The following is a 17,573-nucleotide window of genomic DNA, read 5'->3' on the forward strand; positions in this document are numbered from 1 at the left end:
TACACCATTCGAGCTTGTTTACGGACGTCGCGTTACAACCCCCTTAGACGCCATGCTCCCGGTAGACCACGGAACCACAAGGAATGACAACACTGAAGATTTCGTTGAGAAAGCCGAGGAAGCTCGCCAGCTTGCTCGGAATCGCATCCGCACCCAGCAGAATACCGACGCCTACAGTTACAACCGGACCCGACGGAATGTCCAGTACTTACCAGGCGACCGCGTGTGGGTGTGGACACCTATCCGACACCCCGGGCTCTCAGAGAAATTGTTGCGCCGCTACTTCGGCCCCTACGAAGTTGTACGCCGCCTCAGTGATGTGAACTACGAGGTGGTGCCTCAAACCTCTGATCCTGGCTCCAACCGACGCCGTCCCCGTGCTGAAGTCGTCCACGTAGTACGGATGAAGCCGTACTACGCACGCCAGGGCTAAGCAACCCTCACAAACCGCTTCAGCATTGTGTACATTCCTGTATGTTTTTTTTGTCTTTTCATGTTGGCACTCTTGCCCATAGTGCGCGCCCGCTGCCCTTGAAGCGACCGGGCCGGTCGCTTTTGAGAGGGGAGCAATGACGCGAAATAGGTTTGCACGTGTTGACACGGGACCCTTAAGGCGAGAACGACGAAGTTCGTGGTTGCGCGCGTGCTCTCCGAGGACCAGCCATCGCTAAAGGCAGACGTTTTTTCTCAATCTGTCGGTGCTAAACTGTTTTAGTTGTCACAGCTGGGTGACAATATGACCAACCGAAGCAACAACCCAAAGGAGCACCCGCTACCACGGAGCGAGTTGCTGCCCAGCAAGCGAATGAGGGAGCCGGAGATGACTCATCTGAAGCACCCAAGCATCTCGACACGTGCGCTGAGCCGGCAGAGGACAGACGAAGTAACGCGGATGCTTCAGTTCCAAAGCGCCTTGCGACTAACAGATCGGAATCAAGCACGGACAGCGAGACGACCAGTACCACAAGAAAAGCACGTCGCCGCAAAACATCGACACACTCAGGAAAGTGCCGGCGATCATGGTCCGGAAGGCCTGGTGGGGGTTCGGAGGGAGCCTCACCGTTGCCCTCTAGGACCGATCACATAGATCATTAGGTCCAAATAGTTGGTAGTCACCATGGCCCTGTCCCAGCAACTTCTTTTCGCAACCTTGAACGTACGAGGCCTTAGGTCTTTGCTGAAACAGACACAGCTTCGCCTGCTTTTGTCTAGGAAGCGCCTCGACTTCGTCGCCGTGCAGGAGACGAAGATTGAGAGTGATGACGAGACAGAAAAGGCTTTGCGACCTTTTCTGTCTGAGTATAATGTTTGCGTTTCACACGCTCTTGGTTTATCCGCGGGCTCTTTCCTGTTTCTGAAAAAGAGCCTACTTTGTTCAGCATTTAGTTACCATGTCGACACTGAAGGTCGATATATATGTTGTGATTTTGTGTTGCAGGGTGTGTCATGGCGAATAGTCAGCGTCTATGCATTTAATGACGCTGCAAAACGAACTCTTTTATTCGATACTGTGTCTAGTCTATTGGACTCTGATCGCTGCATTGTTTTAATGGGAGCTTTCAATTGTGTACGTGATCCGAAAGATCGAAGCGGCATTAACACTCAGCGGGACAGCAGTGGTGAAGTTTTGTCTAACATAATAGAAAATGCAGGGCTCGTTGATATAGGAGTGTCGGGACAGGGAGCTCGCTCTTATACAAGAATTCAAGGTCATTCCTACGCTCGCCTTGATCGGATTTATGTTTCTTCATCACTCCTCTCTCGAAGACTATTCTGTATTACTATCCCAGTTTCATTCTCTGATCACGGTATGGTTATCGCAAACATTGGTGAAAAATTTGTAACTAATTTCCGACCACAGTGGGCACTCTGGAAGCTTAACTCTGAGCTCCTAAATGATCAGGAATTTATTAATGGCGTGCGCATGGCCCTAACCAATTCTCTTTCTACTGACTTGCCATTATTTGCTGCTTGGGAACTCTTTAAACAAGAGGTTCGTACGGTGGCTATAGAAATTGGCTCGGTGAAATCATTCTATAGAAAGAATGAAGAAAAAATGCTTCTTGAGAGCCTATGTAGCCTTTATGAGATTGAATGCGAAATGCCAGGCGCTTACATTGTTGACATAGAAAACATTAAATGTGAGTAATGCGAGTTACAAAGGTATGACGCACTACGTTACAGAGGTGCGCGAATTCGATCTCGAAATAGCACCCGCCGTGGTTGCTCAGTGGCTATGGTGTTAGGCTGCTGAGCACGAGGTCGCGGGATCGAATCCCGGCCACGGCGGCCGCATTTCGATGGGGGCGAAATACGAAAACACCCGTGTACTTAGATTTAGGTGCACGTTAAAGAACCCCAGGTGGTCGAAATTTCCGGAGTCCCCCACTACGGCGTGCCTCATAATCAGAAAGTGGTTTTGGCACGTAAAACCCCATAATTTAATTTAATCTCGAAATAGGCGTGCTCTTCAGTCTGAGCAACCAACACATCAAGCTTTACTTGATGAGCGACGTCACGGTATTTCCAAAGTAATTGCGGAAATATACTCCGAAGGTAGTCTTCTAACAAATACTAATGACATAATTTCTCAGTTGAAAACTTTCTACACTATGTTGTTTAGTGCCCCTCCGGACGATCACGATGCAAAAATTTTAGAGAGTTTTGTACCTCTTGTAAAACCGTTACAGGATGATGACTGCAGTCATGAGTGGTAGCCTTACGATCCAAGAAATTCAGCTAGCTATTGATCAGCTGCCTTTGTCGAAAACACCCGGCCCCGATGGACTTTCAAGTGAAGTTCACACAGCTTTCAAGTCAATTATCAGCCCCATATTATTGGATATTTTTATTACAAGTTTAGAGGCTGGCGCCCTTCCGCAGTCTTCTTGGAAAACCCACACAGTTTTAATTCCCAAAAGTTCAGATAAACTGCGTTCTGTTGAAGGCAATCACAATGTGAAACGTGGCTTACAAAATTTTTGCGAAAGTTCTATCTAATAGATTGCAATTTGCGATGTCAATTCCAATTGGTTCCCATCAGACGTGTGGAATCAGGGGCCCATCAATTCAAACCAACATACATATCGCCCGTGCACTTCTTCAATACTGTTATGGTTCCACTGAGCAGCTTGCAATGCTCCAGGTAGACTTTGCTAAAGCTTTTGATCGTGTCAGTCACTCCTATTTATTTTCTCTTCTGGAGCATGTCAATGTTGGCTCCATTGTGCTTAAAGGCATTAGGCTTTGCTACACCTGTTGTACTACTCGTTTAGTTATTAATGGCCAACTCTTCGAACCCATTTCTATTTGCTCATCAGTAAAACAAAGATGCCCGATGTCCCCGCTTCTATTCGCCCTTTACCTGGAACCGCTATGCTTAAGCGTAATTCAGTCGAGTCACATCCATGGCTTCAATATACTGGTTAATGAAGTAAAAGTCTTAGCTTATGCAGACGATCTAGCGTTCTTCTGCACGGATAAGCCTAGTATTGAAAAGGTAGTATCGATAATAGAAGAATTTGGCAGCGTATCAGGAGCGCGAATGAACTCCTCAAAACGTTTAGGCTTATGGTTTGGCTCATGGTGCTATACACCAGAACAGTTTGCAGGCGTTAAGTGGACTGATGTCCCGCCAAAGTATCTTGGCGTGCCGCTAGACGCATATAAATTAAGCGCACACTAATGGAAAGAACGGGTTTCGGCCCTGCAAAGTTACGCCCAGACATTCGTTCCACAACGACTTTCTATTTTTGGGAAAGCCTAAGCCTGCAATAAGTTCTTGGCAACAAAAATTGTCTATGTATTGCAAGTTATTCATTGTGCTAGGCTATACATCCAAAGCTTTCACCGTATCTTTGCAACCTTCGTATGGTCTTCAACTTTTGAGCCCATGAGGCGAGACAATATTTTTAGGCCTGTTAGTGAAGGTGGGCTGGGCTTAGTACATCTTTATGTGCGGCAAATAGTGTCTCGTTTCTTCTTTTTTCGCGATACTTCGCATCCTATAATTCGGTCATGCATGCAAGTCACACTTGATAATGCGTTACCTGATTTAGTTGTCTCTTCAAATTTTTCTTCGCGCTTATGCTAGTGGGGGTTCATGCAAGAAGTTTACTTGGCGGTTCCTTTCCGGACAGTTCGGTTTTCCACTGAATACTTGTATTCTGTGTCGCGCAAAACGTTGTACAATGACTTACTGTCCATGCTATTTTCGCCTCCACTATACCGATCAATATACTTTAAATGGCCAGCCCACGATGTACTAAAGCGAGTTCGCAAAATGTATTTATCCCCTTGCTGCAAAACATTCTTTTATAAAGTTCATAGTGAAACCATACCGGTTAAAACATGGCTACAAAAATGGGTATCTTTGTCTCTTCTGTTAACTGTCGCCTTTGTGATGTACCAGAGACAATTGAACATTGTTTTATTAGCTGCACCGACGCCATCCTATTTTGGGATGTACTCCAACGTACTTTAAAGAAAGACTTTGAGATTAACGCTCATACTGTGCGATACATGCTGCCAACCTCTGATAATAGTGCACCTTTCGATATGTTTTTTGTCATGGGAATGCACAGTTTATGAAAAACGCGAATGATGGACCGCAACGCCAAAACGGTGGTACCTACAAGGGTACATTTTATCCAAATGACCCTACACCTAAAACATGTTTATGATGGACTCGGTGTACAACCGGACTGGTACCCTATTTTGGTGAAGTGCTTATCCTTGCCACCCTTCTAAAGTGAAACGAACGTTTCTACTCACAGTATGAACGCTGCCTTTTCTGTGTATGACTTTCATTGTGCCCACCATTCTCTGACTATGCAGAACTGGTGAACGCCTGGTTGAATGCTTCTATAATAAAAACCATGAAAGAAAGAAAAAAAAATTAGGAGTGGTGCAGTGTTAAGATGCCGGGTTCGGAATCGTGAGGTCGCAAGCTCGAATCCTCGACGGGGACGTTCTTTCTTAGTTTTTTTTATTTTTATATTTTTCTTTTTCGTACTAACAAATTTACATAGCCTTAAGGAGGTCTCTGTCAATTTTTAATTAAATATTGATCAAGAACTACAGAACTCTCTACTACAGGACGTCACACTACAGACAACAGTACTACAGACAACAGAACTACAGAAACAACGTCCCAAAATACGACAGAGTGAAATTTCCTGTTGTTTTTTTCAACTGGGAACCGCATCCGCACACCGCCCTTTGCGGCCGCTCGCCACTTCGTACTGTTGTGCCGGAGAAATGAAACCCGTCGTGTAGGAGTGATGAAAGGTGGTAAGCAGCACCACCACTAAAACTTCTGTGTATGCGTGTTTGTGTGTATTCTTGCGATTCCCCTATGAATAATGTTCAAACAGCTTTACCTATGATGATATTCTGTAACTGCCGGTGAGAGTAGGCAGTCTCTTTTCATTATATTCTCTGCGTGTTCATTTTGCGCTATTAACATGTTCAGTTGCCCTCCACATGAAATTACGGGCGGCTCTCCGTATTTCAAAGGCACAGCTCGCGTCCGTTTTCTTTTACTTAGAATGTCGCTGTTTTTCATGAAACAGAACGGCCTACGTAATTTTTACGTAAGGTTTGACCATAAAATTACGGACATGTTTTACAGTGTAGTCGGAGCACTATGTGAAGTCAAATGCCAAGATTTTTCTCAGAAATTGTCTAATCATGTGGAAATAAACTCTACATTAACAGAGAGATACGAAAGGCAGAGAGGTTTACCTCAGCCTAATCATCTTCTAAGCTAGCGCGTTGTGCTGTTTTCTGTCTTGTTTTATCACACTTTTGGTCGTTGTAATTATGCGCAGTCTGCATTGATTGGTGATAATTATCACGTGCACACTGTTTCCCTTTTGGCCGGTGACCATTTATACCAGAATATCACTGTTATAGCGGGGCAGAAGACACTTACTCCAGTTTGTCTTGCGCTATCGGGATAGCATGTTATATAAAGGTCCGGTTTCCGTTTGAGCAGTGTGTTGTCCTTAAATAACGTCATGAGAAAAATGAACAAGATGTACCATCGCCTTTGACATACGTAGATGTGCGTGATATGCTATTCCTCCACTAATAACGGAAATTGAAAAAAAGATGCACTGATTGCCTGGAGCGTTATTTTGGTGGGCATTCTGCACATTTGTAATTGTAGCTTGGTGGTTGTTGCGGCAAAGCACCATCAGTCAACTAAATTTATTTCAAACGTTGTGTTATTCTTCGGGCTTTGCAGTGGGAACCTGCCTGCCGGTGTACGGCCAGCGCGAAGGTGAGACGTGCCAGCAGGACGCAGACTGTGAGCGAGGGCTGAGCTGCCTGCAGACCGCATCAGGGGGCATTCGGCGTGTCTGCCAGCAGCGCAACAGGGAGATGCGCAAGAAGCAATTCAGTGAGGCACCTTCGCATTTCCACCGTGCTGGCTGTTCGCAAACGATATCTTGTGGAAAGGACACAAATGGACAAGAAAAACGCTGCATGTAACGCAGTATGCCTTTATTTTATATATAAGCACCTTACAGAACCCCCGTGGGGCATTCTGTAAGGGGCATGGCACAGTAAACGCATGCATAAAGATAAAAATACAATGAGATCTTAATGATGCCATCTTTCTCACGCCCACAAGATATCGCACTCCATGGCAAAAGTGGCAATCGCCGTGAGTTTCTAACAGCAGGTAACTGCCTCACAGCACCTCTAAATTTGGTGTTCGCGCATTGTGTGCAGAGCTAATAAATCTTAAGCAGACTCTAAACCAATTGACATTTACATAATTGCGTAATGCGAAACATCCTGGGTTTGGATGGAATGGTTTTCATCAATCCCATATGTGTTCTGCATCTAACGGTTACTGCTCTTGCCACCTTTGTATCCCACGGGTCTGGATACGTTTACAGATACTGGAGGCCCTTCTCGGGCCCATGCAGGAGTGGATACTAAGAATACGAATACGAGAAGTAAATATAAGCAAATTACTTGACATAATTGCAAACATATAATACGTACAAAAGTGAAAAAAAAAACATGGCAATGCACTGGACAGAGATGACATAAATGTATACTCGAACAAGGGAATATTATCAACTCAGAGTGTACTCCACTTGGACTCGTATTTCAACAAAAATTTATATTACTAATACAGTGCAAAAATGATTCCAACAAGGCGGATGTCACTGCTTCCTCAGATAACGTATTGCAATAAAAAATTTAATAAATTGCGCCAACAAATACCGAGAACTAATATATATATATATATATATATATATATATAGTCATATCATAAGAAGCCAACAAACACTGACACCAAGGCCAACATTGGGGAAATTACTTGTGCTTATTAAATGAAATAAAGACACGATAAATTAATAGAACTTAAAGTGGATGAAAAAACAACTTGCCGAAGGTGGGAACGAACCTTTTCATCCACTTTAATTTCCTTTAATTTATCGTTTCTTTATTTCATTTATTAAGCACAAGTAATTTCCCCTATGTTGTCCTTGGTGTCAGTGTTTGTTGGCTTCTTATGATATGACTAAAAAAAATAAGGTCCCTCGGTTAGCCCCCTTTCTCCTCGTTTATTACAAAGCGAGAGTCACGAATCCGGCAACATTGATGCCTTCAGGTAGCATATGTGGGTTTATTGACCAGTTGCCTTCACCCAAAAAGCTCAGGTTCTCGTGACGCCTGCGGCAAAAAGGACGTTCCACGTCCGCCGCCAAGGTCTCTGAGTTATGGCGCTGGATGACACTCCCAGGTTTCTACTAGGACACATAAATACCCAAGAAAGTGGATGGGGAAACGGCGCCGTGGTAGCTCATTTGGTAGAGCATCGCACGCGAAATGCGAAGGTTGTGGGTTCGGTTCTCACCTGCGGCAAGTTGCTTTTTCATCCACTTTAATTTCCATTAATTTATCGTTCCTTCCTTTATTTCATTTATTAAGCACAAGTAATTTCCCCTATGTTGTCCTTGGTGTCAGTGTTTGCTGGTTTCTTATGATATGACTAATAAAAATCGGGCCCCTCAGTTAACCCCCTTTCTTCTCGTTTATACATATATATATATATATTGCCGCGACGCCATCTGCGCTCAACCACGTTGACGATGAAGACGACGACCTCGTGTGTGCAAGCGAGGCGCAACAGAAGAAGCCTGGACTGAGCGCTTGTCCTAATTCTCTCAATTAAATACCGCTCTCCGCTCGTGTCTCCAGTGAGTCGTGACATTGGTGGAGGTGCTAGGTATCGCATCGTCACGTAATGATAGGGACGATTCCTGCAAGTAGCCCTACATCCAGCCCTTCAAGACCACGCGTCGAGGCACCTGTGCACCGCGCAAGCCGCCGCCTGCAAGGTCTGTGCCCGGAATTCGGCCTCTTCCAAGGAACTTTGTCAGCGACCTCACCGGTTCAGGAAATGGCGCTTGCAAGTCCAACACAGGTGACTGTTCAAAACAATCTAGTCCCCACTAGCTTCCACGGTGACACGTATGAAGACGCTGAAGACTGGCTGGACCAGTACGAACGCGTAGCTAAGGTCAATCAGTGGCGTACGGACCAGAAGCTTTCCGATGTGTACTTCGCTGTTAAAGGTAGCGCAAGGACGTGGTTCCAAAATCGCGAGGCACATTTGACAACATGGGACGAATTTTGCCGTCGGCTACTTGACACCTTCGGAAGCACTGATCGCCGAGATAATGCACAACGCCTTCTCGAGTTGCGCATTCAGAAGCCCAACGAAAGTGTTTTGATGTTTGCCGAGGACATGTCTCGTTGGTTTCGCCACGCGGATCCTAACATGCCTGATTCCAAGAAGCTGAGCCATCTCATGCGCGGCGTCAAAGAACAGCTATTCGCTGGTCTCGTGCGTAACCCGCCTACAACGGTGGAAGATTTCAATAAGGAAGCCACAGCAATCGAGCGGGCGCTACAGCGGCGTTGCCGGCAGTACGAACGCCTGACTAATGATGCGCCTGCAGGAGCCGCAGTACTGACAGTGACAGACGAGACCTCGCTGCGTGAACTAATAAGAGACATTCTGCGCGAGGAGATTGCGAAGGAAACTGCGGAAACGAAGGAGTTCACTGTCGCTTCGGTCACTGAAGTTGTCCGCTAAGAAATCCGGCAAGCATTTGCATCACCTGCGCCACTTCCTGAACAGTGTCCCGAGCCACGCTTCGAGCCGCGAGCATTCAGCTACGCCGACGCTATTCGTCGCCCGGTTTCTATCGGGCCAGTACAGCAGTACCACCAGCGCCCACCTATTGCTGCCTGGATACAGAGGGAGCATTTCAGGCGACCCCAGCTGCGCAGGACCGACGTATGGCGCACTGCTGATCGCCGACCATTCTGTTTTCAATGTGGCGAACCAGGGCACATTTATCGTTTTTGCCCTCATCGCCTGGGTGGCATCCAGGAAATGCCACCTGCCACTCCGCGACAGTTTCCAGAGAGACATCGACGCTTCGACGACAGTGTCACTCGGGAACAATGCAGCTCAGCTAATCTACGGTCGCGCTCGCCGTCTCCGTTGTGTTATTCTTGACCGAACCGTCGCAGTTTCGCCGACGTGGTGAGAGGCCGCTCTCGAAGCCCACGGCGGGAAAACTGAAATCAGCGACCTCCGCGGGAAGTTTGCAAGTCGTCGAACCGCCGAAAGTCACCCAACGTTACAGAGAAGCGAGCAGAGCAAGCCGGAGAAACGGAATGCCGACGAATTTGTGAGTGCCGACCTACTCTTAACGATTGATGGGCACGACGTGACAGCTTTAGTTGATACTGGCGCAGACTTTTCGATAATGAGTTAGCAGTTGGCGAACCGGCTTAAGAAAGTCAAAATACAATGGACGGGCCCTTATATTCGAAATGCCGGGGGCCAGATAATGACACCTACAGGAAAATGTACTGCACGACTCCAGATAGGAAATGCAGCTTTTGTCGCCCCAGATAGGGAATACAGCTTTTGTCGCCACTTTTATGATTTTAAAAGAGTGCTGGAGAACACTCATCCTTGGAGGAGTACGGCGCCGTAATTAACATACGGGACGGCGAAATAACCTTGCCAACTAGTACAGAGACGAGCCACGACGAAGAGCGCCAACGTACATCGTTACGTGTCGCCGACGACGACGTCTGCATACCACCACTATCATGCAGTCTTGTCTCCGTCAGATGCGGAAAGCAGTTTAACAAGGACGGTGTAGCCGAACAACTAACTGCACTTCTGTTCCATCAAGGTGTTGCCATCGCTCGCGGTATGGTCAGCCTAATCGATGGTCGCACAGAGGTACTTCTGACAAATTTCACCAATGAACGCCAGCACATCAGTAAAGGCACCACTGTCGCATACTTTGATGAAATTGACCACGTTCAACACTGCTTTGCTGTAAAAGAGGAATCGATCACCGATAGGATGCCACATGCTCCTGTCGTCGACGTTGACCCAGGTTTAGCGCCGCAACAGAAACAAAGTCTCAGGGAACTGCTTGACGATTTTAAGGACTGCTTCTCTACAACGTCCCGAGTGCATCAAACACCACTGACGAAACACCGCATCATTACGGAGGAAACAGGGATACCCATCCGACAGCATCCGTATCGCGTGGCTGAGAAAGAGCGTGAAGCAATACAGCAGCAAGTCAAGAAAATGCTAGAAGATGATGTCATCCAGCCGTCAAAAAGCCCTTGGGCATCGCCCGTGGTACTCGTTAAGAAGAACGATGACACCTTGCGGTTTTGTATCGATTATCGCAAGCTCAATCAGGTTACAAAAAAAAAAAAAGATGTGTATCCATTACCATGCATTGACGATTCCCTCGACAGGTCACGGCATGCACGGTACTTCTCATCGATGGAATTCTCATCGATGGCTCCAGTACGCCACGGAGGCCTCGCGGAGAATCTTATGCGCCGATACTTCGGAACGTACAGGTTCTACGACGCCTTAGCGACGTCAACTATGAAGTCGTTCCTGACAGCCCATCCTGCTCGAGGCGCCATCAGGACCTGCCTGAGACTGTGCACATGCTGCGCATGAAACCTTACTTTTCTGAGTGACATAGACACACTCTGGTTTGCTGGACACCGGATGCTACCCGACGAGCATCGGGACGATGCTCCTTCTGGAAGGGGGCAAATTCTGCGACGCCATCTGTGCTCAACCACGTTGACGATGAAGACGAAGACCTCGTGTGTGCACGCGAGGCGCAACAGAAGAAGCCTGGACTGAGCGCTTGCTCTAATTCTCTCAATACCGCCCTCCGCTCCTGTCTCTAGTGAGCCGCGACAATATATATATATATATATATATATATATATATATATATATATATATATATATATATATATATGCACTTGTATTTGTCAGCCTTTGTCAAAGTGAATTTGACAAATGCTGGTCCACCAGCCAATTCAACGTACGTCGCACTCTATATGTCCTTATTTTTATAAATATATATGTATATAATATATATATATATACATATATATATATATATATATATATATATATAAATTATCAGCATCAGCATCGGCCTGGCTACGATTACTGCAGGGCAAAGGCCTCTCCCATACTCGGTCATGTGCTAATTGTGGACATGTTCTCCCTGCAAACTTCTTAATCTCATCCGCCCACCTAACTTTCTGCCGCCCTCTCTTACGCTTCCCTTCTCTTGAAATCCATTCCGTAACTCTTAATGACCATCGGTTATCTTCCCTCCTCATTACGTGTCCTGCTCATGCCCATTTCTTTTTCTTGATTTCAACTAAGATATCATAAACTCGCGTCTGTTCCCTCACCCACTCTGCTCTTTTCTTATCTCTTAACGTTACAGCCACCATTCTTCTTTTCATAGCTCGTTGCGTCGTCCTCCAATTAAGTAGAACCCTTTTCGTAAGCCTCCAGGTTTCTGCCCCGTACGTGAGTACAGGTAAGACACAACCGTTATACACTTTTCTCTTGAGGGATAATGGCAACCTCCTGTTTATCATCTGAGAATGCCTGCCAAACGCACCCCAGCCTATTCTTATTCTTCTGATTATTTCAGTCTCATGATCCGGATCCGCGGTGGTATTGGTAAGTGGTATTCCCTCACCACTTCCAGTGCCCTGCTACCTATCGTAAACTGCTGTGCTCTTCCGTGACTGTTAAACATTACTTTAGTTTGTTAGAGATTAATTTTTAGACCCACCCTTCTGCTTTGCCTCTCGAGGTCAGTGAGCATACATTACAATTGGTCCCCTGAGTTACTAAGCAAGGCAATATTACCAGCGATTCGCAAGTTACTAAGGTATTCACTATTAACTCCTATCCCTAATTCTTCCCATTCCAGGTCTCTGAATACCACCTGTAAACACGCTATGAATAGCATTGGAGAGATTGTAGCTCCCTGCCTGATGCTTTTCTTTATTGGGATTTTGTTGCTTTCTTTATGAAGGACCACGGTGGCCGTGGAGCTGCTATAGATATAATTCAGTATATTTAGATACGTCTCGTCTACACCCTGATTGCGCAATGCCTCCATGACTGCTGAGGTTTCGACTGAATCAAACGCTTTCTCGTAATCAATGAAAGATGTATATATAAGGGTTGGTTATATTCCGCACATTTCTTGATCACCTGATTGATAGTATGAATGTGGTCTGTTGTTGAGTAGCCTTTACGGGATCCTGCCTGGTCCTTTGATTGACGGAAGTCTAATGTGTTCCTGATTCTATTTGCGATTACCTTAGTAAATAATTTGCAGGCAACGGACAACGGACTGATCGGTCTATAATTTTTCAAGTCATTGGCGTCCCCTTTCTTTTGGATTAGGATTATGTTAGCGTTCTTCCAAGACGCTCGAGGTCATCAGGTATTGCGTATACAGGGTGGCTAGCTTTTGTAGAACAATCGGCCCACCATCCTTCAATAAATCTGCTGTTACCTGATCCTCCGCAGCTGCCTTCCCCCTTTGCATAGCTCCTAAGGCTTTCTTTACTTCTTCCGGCGTTACTTCTAAGATTTCAAATTCCTCTAGACTATTCTCTCTTCCATTCTCGTCGTAGGTACCACTGGCACTGTATAAACCTCTATAGAACTCCTCAGACACTTGAACTATCTCATCAATATTAGTAATGATATTGCCAGCTTTGTCTCTTAAAGCATACATCTGATCCTTGCCTATACCTAGTTTCTTCTTCACTGCTTTTAGGCTTCCTCAGTTCCTGAGAGCATGTTCAATTCTGTCCGTATTTTACTTCCTTCTGTCACCTGTCTTACGCTTGTTGATTAACTTGGAAAGTTCTACCTGTTCTATTCTAGCTGAAGGGTTAGAGCTTTTCATACATTGGCGTTTCTTGATCAGCTCTTTCGTCTCCTGCGATAGCTTACTGTTATCCTGTCTAACGGAGTTACCACCAACTTCTATTGCACACTCCTTAGTGATGCCTATGATTGGCGTTGATGGCTTCAAAACTACGATCCTCTTCCTGAGTTAAAGCCGAAGACCTGTTCTGTAGCTTGATCCGGAATTCCTATAGTTTCCCTCTTACCGCTAACTAATTGATCGGCTTTTGATGTACCAGTTTCTTCCGTTCCCTCCTCAAGTCTAGGCTGGTACTGGTGCGGTATAAATCTCTATGAAATTCCTCAGGCGCTTGAACTATCTTATCCATATTCGTAATGACATTGCCGGCTTTCTCTCTCAACGCATACAACTGATTCTTGCCTATGCCAAGTTTCTTCACTGCTTTTAGGGTGAAGGTTCTACGACGCCTTAGCGACGTCAACTATGAAGTCGTTCCTGACAGCCGGTGATATTTCCTGATTATATATATATATATATATATATATATATATATATATATATATATATATATATATATATATATATATATATATATATATATATATAATACAAGGAAATGTTCTGTAGGTCCGGTGCATAGGCAGTTGAAGAAACGGCGCACACTTACGAAAATTGCATTTTTAATGGTTTAAGGTTTCGGCTGGGGCACGGCCGAAACGTTAAACCATTAAAAATGCAACTTTCGTAAGCGTGCTTCGTTTCGTCGTCAGAGTACAGTATATATATATATATATATATATATATATACTGTACTCTGACGAAGGCTGGTCCGCCAGCCGAAAACGTTTAGTAAATAACTCTTCCAAAAAGAGAGAGAGAGAGAAACAGCTCTATCTGCCACTGCAGGGTAGGAAGCTAGGGCAGGTAGGCCTAGTGTGGCTTGCAGGTGGGGGCGACCGACGTCTTGGGCCCACGAGACGAGTGCCAGTTGCGCTTTCTTGTCTGCTCTTGACAGCAGCTGGTTCCAACCCTCCTTGGAGGGAGCTGGCAGTAATGATTGTGGGGGAGGGTTACCCTCGCATCCCCAGAGAATGTGTGCCCGAGTGGCGAACACTCCATGGTCGCGCTTAGTACATATGGGGTCGTAATCCCCTACAGTGATTAAATAAAGCCAAGAATTACTGAGAATTGAATCGGTCTGCAGTCTGCGAAGCATGGTGGCTTGCGCTCGTTCGAGGTCGGGGTGGGGAGGCGGGTACACGCGTCTGGTCTCCTTGTAAAAGTTTGCAATTTCAGCATAGGATTTGGGGGCCTCTGCGAGCGCATCTGGGTTCGAGGGGCCGGCCTCCCGGTTAGTTAGGCCTCGGGCTAAACGGTTGACCCCTTCGTTCCCACAGTTCCCCGCATGAGCAGGTACCCGCACTAAGCTTACAGTTCTGTCGAGAGCGCAACCGCGGATGATGTGTGCGGCGGGGAGACAGAGTGAGTTTTTTGAGAAATTTTGGATGGCTTGTTTAGAGACACTGAGAACCGTGCTTGTGCGGGGATCCCCGATGGCTCGCGCGATAGCGACCTCTTCGGCAGCGGTGGAGGAGTGCGTGCGCACTGTAGCGGCACTGATGAGAGTGGTGGTTGGCGTCACTACGCAGGCTACGTATGTGTTAGAGTCGCATTTCGCCGCGTCCACGTACATGGCATGTTCGTCGGCGGAGTAGGTGACGTCTAAGGCTTGTGCCTTCATTTGGCGGTGCCTATCGTGGGGGCCGGGTAGCATATTCTTGGCCATGGGTTTGATGACCAGCCGACTGAAGACTGCAGTCGGGAGGGGAGCAGTGGGGTGGATGTCACCTGTAGGGTTGATGTTAAGACGATTAAGAATGTAACGACCGTGTTTGGTGCGAGAAAGACGGTGTATCTGTGCAGTCTTGTGTGCCTCTATCATCTCTGTGAGGGTGTTACATACTCCAAGCTGGAGGAGACGCTGTGTGCTGGCGGACTGGGGCAGTCCCATTGCCGCCTTGTACGCTGAGCGGATGATGCTATTTACCGCCTCTTCGTCTTTGCGGCGGAGGTGGTAATAAGGGTATGTGTAGACAATCCTACTAATGAGGTAGGCTTGTGTGAGGCGGCAGAGGTCGGTCTCCCGCATTCCCCTGCGGCGAGTGGCAATGCGGCGGATTAGGCCGTTGATTTGGTGGGCTGTGGTTCGGAGGCGTTCGATGGCTTCCGACTTCTGCGTGTTGTTCTGCACCAGCATGCCTAACACGCGGATGGTCTGTACGGGGGCTATGGGGTGGGTGGCAATGTGGAGCGTGATCGGCTCTTGAGCGTCGGGGACGGGTCGGCGAACACGTCTGTCTCGTACAACTAACAGTTAAGACTTAGTGGGCGAACAAACGAGACCGTTTGCCTGCACGTAAGTGTGGACGGTGTCGATTGCCTGTCGAAGTGAATCTTGTATCTCCCCGTCCGAGCCAGAGTTTGTGCAGAGGGTAATATCGTCGGCGTATATTGAGTGCTTAATGTGGGGTATGGTGTCGAGAAGTGTGGGAGGGCCTCGCATAGTAATGCTAAATAGGAACGGGGACAAAACAGCTCCTTGTGGTGTTCCCCGGGTGCCCATGGTGACTTTGTCACTGCAGAGGTCTCCAATGTGGAGTTCAGCAGTGCGGTTGTGAAGGAAGTTGGCAATATAGTTGTAGGTGCGAGTGCCTACATTCATCTGCGAGAGGTTGGCCAGTATAGAAGCGTGCGACACGTTGTCGAACGCTTTACTGACGTCGAGGCCGTGAATGGTGCGTGTCGCCCGCATGGGACCCGGGTCGAGTATGTCGTGTTGTATCTGCCACATGATGTCTTGGGTAGAGAGTCCAGCCCCGAACCCAAACATGTTGGGGGGGAGGAGATCCCCCTTGTCTGCGTGAGTGTGGAGTCTGTTCAGAACTACGTGCTCCATAACCTTCCCCAGGCAAGACGTGAGCGAGATGGGCCGGAGGTTCCCCAGATCGAGTCGTTTGCCTGGTTTGGGTATGAAGATTACCTTGGCATGCTTCCAGGAGCCTGGAAGGCGACCTTCATGCCAGTGGTGGTTGAAAATGTCCGCAAGTGCTGCGACCGACTGGTCGTCGAGGTTGCGGAGCATTTTGTTGGTGATATGGTCATCGCCGGCGGCCGCGGTAGTCTTGATGCGGTTGAGAGCGGCGTGGACTTCCGACGCCATGATGTCTCTGTCCATGTCTGGGTTCTGGGAGCCTTTGTAATTGAAGGGGGTGGGAATGTCGGTGGAGGTGTTTATGTATTTGTCTTTCAAGGTAGCGAGGAGTTCCTGGTTCATGCCTGGAAACGCGTGTATAACGCGGTTGAGATTCTTGTGTGATGCAGACTTGGTGTGGGTCGGATCAAGCAAGTGCTTGAGCAGAATCCATGTATTCTTGCATCCCAACTGCCCATCGAGTCGGTCGCAAGTCTGATGCCATTGTTCCTGACTAAGTTTGGTGGAGTAGACTTCGATCTCTCGTTCGAGGCGAGCGAGGCGAAGCTTGAGAGGACGGTTGTGTTTGCGTCTGAGCCAGCAAGCGCGGAGGCTGCGCTGGGCCTCCCACATATGCATGAGTTTAGCATCTGGGGTGGGGCCACCCTCCTCCTGGGTGACTTCGGAGGTGGCGTTGGCTGCGTCGCGGAACAGAGTACCTGTGCATGTGTCGAGGTCGTCTATGGGGCTTTGCCGACGCTGACTGAGCTCGTACGTACCGGAAAGCGTCCCAGTTGGTGTGTTTGAATTTGCGGTAGGGGCCCTTGCTGTGTGTGGCCGTGAAGGTAGTGCTGAGAACATAGTGATCGCTACCTGTGTTCATACCGAGATTTTCCCAGCGCGCATCTGGGACGTTGCGCGTGAAAGTGAGGTCGGGGCAGCTGTCTTTCGTGATGCTATTACCGAAACGGGTGGGCCGTTCGGGGTCAAGGAGGAGCGTCAGAGCCTATATCTGGCCAGTGTCCCAACCCTTGGCTCCTTTACGACCGCAGGCTTTGCTGGGGCAGCCCCACTCGGCGTGTGGTGCGTTAAAGTCACCCACTACACTCTAAAAACTAAGGGAGTGCCGGGCACTCTCTTTGAGGGAGTAGCTGCTTGTCCCATATTTCACTCTCTTTTCGAGAGTAGATCAACCCTCTTTGAGAGAGAGTAGGTCAACTCCTCCTGACAGAGTTTTGTTACTCCACCGCAAGGGATTGCTAGTACTCTTCCGCAGAGTGATAATACTCTTCCCACAGGGAGTG

The 17,573-nt window shown here is 47.4% G+C and overlaps 1 protein-coding gene across 1 annotated transcript in view; it reads left to right on the forward strand.

The window, feature by feature from the left end:
- Nucleotides 1–17,573, forward strand: part of spab (space blanket) — a 326,364-nt gene that overhangs the window by 169,981 nt on the left and 138,810 nt on the right. Inside the window, exon 3 of the mRNA XM_050177348.2 lies at nt 6,251–6,406. Within this exon, the coding sequence (XP_050033305.1) occupies nt 6,251–6,406 (156 nt within the window). The remainder of the gene's footprint in view (nt 1–6,250; nt 6,407–17,573) is intronic.

This window comes from Dermacentor andersoni, chromosome 5 (assembly GCF_023375885.2).
Source record: "Dermacentor andersoni chromosome 5, qqDerAnde1_hic_scaffold, whole genome shotgun sequence".
Taxonomy (NCBI): Eukaryota; Metazoa; Arthropoda; class Arachnida; order Ixodida; family Ixodidae; genus Dermacentor; species Dermacentor andersoni.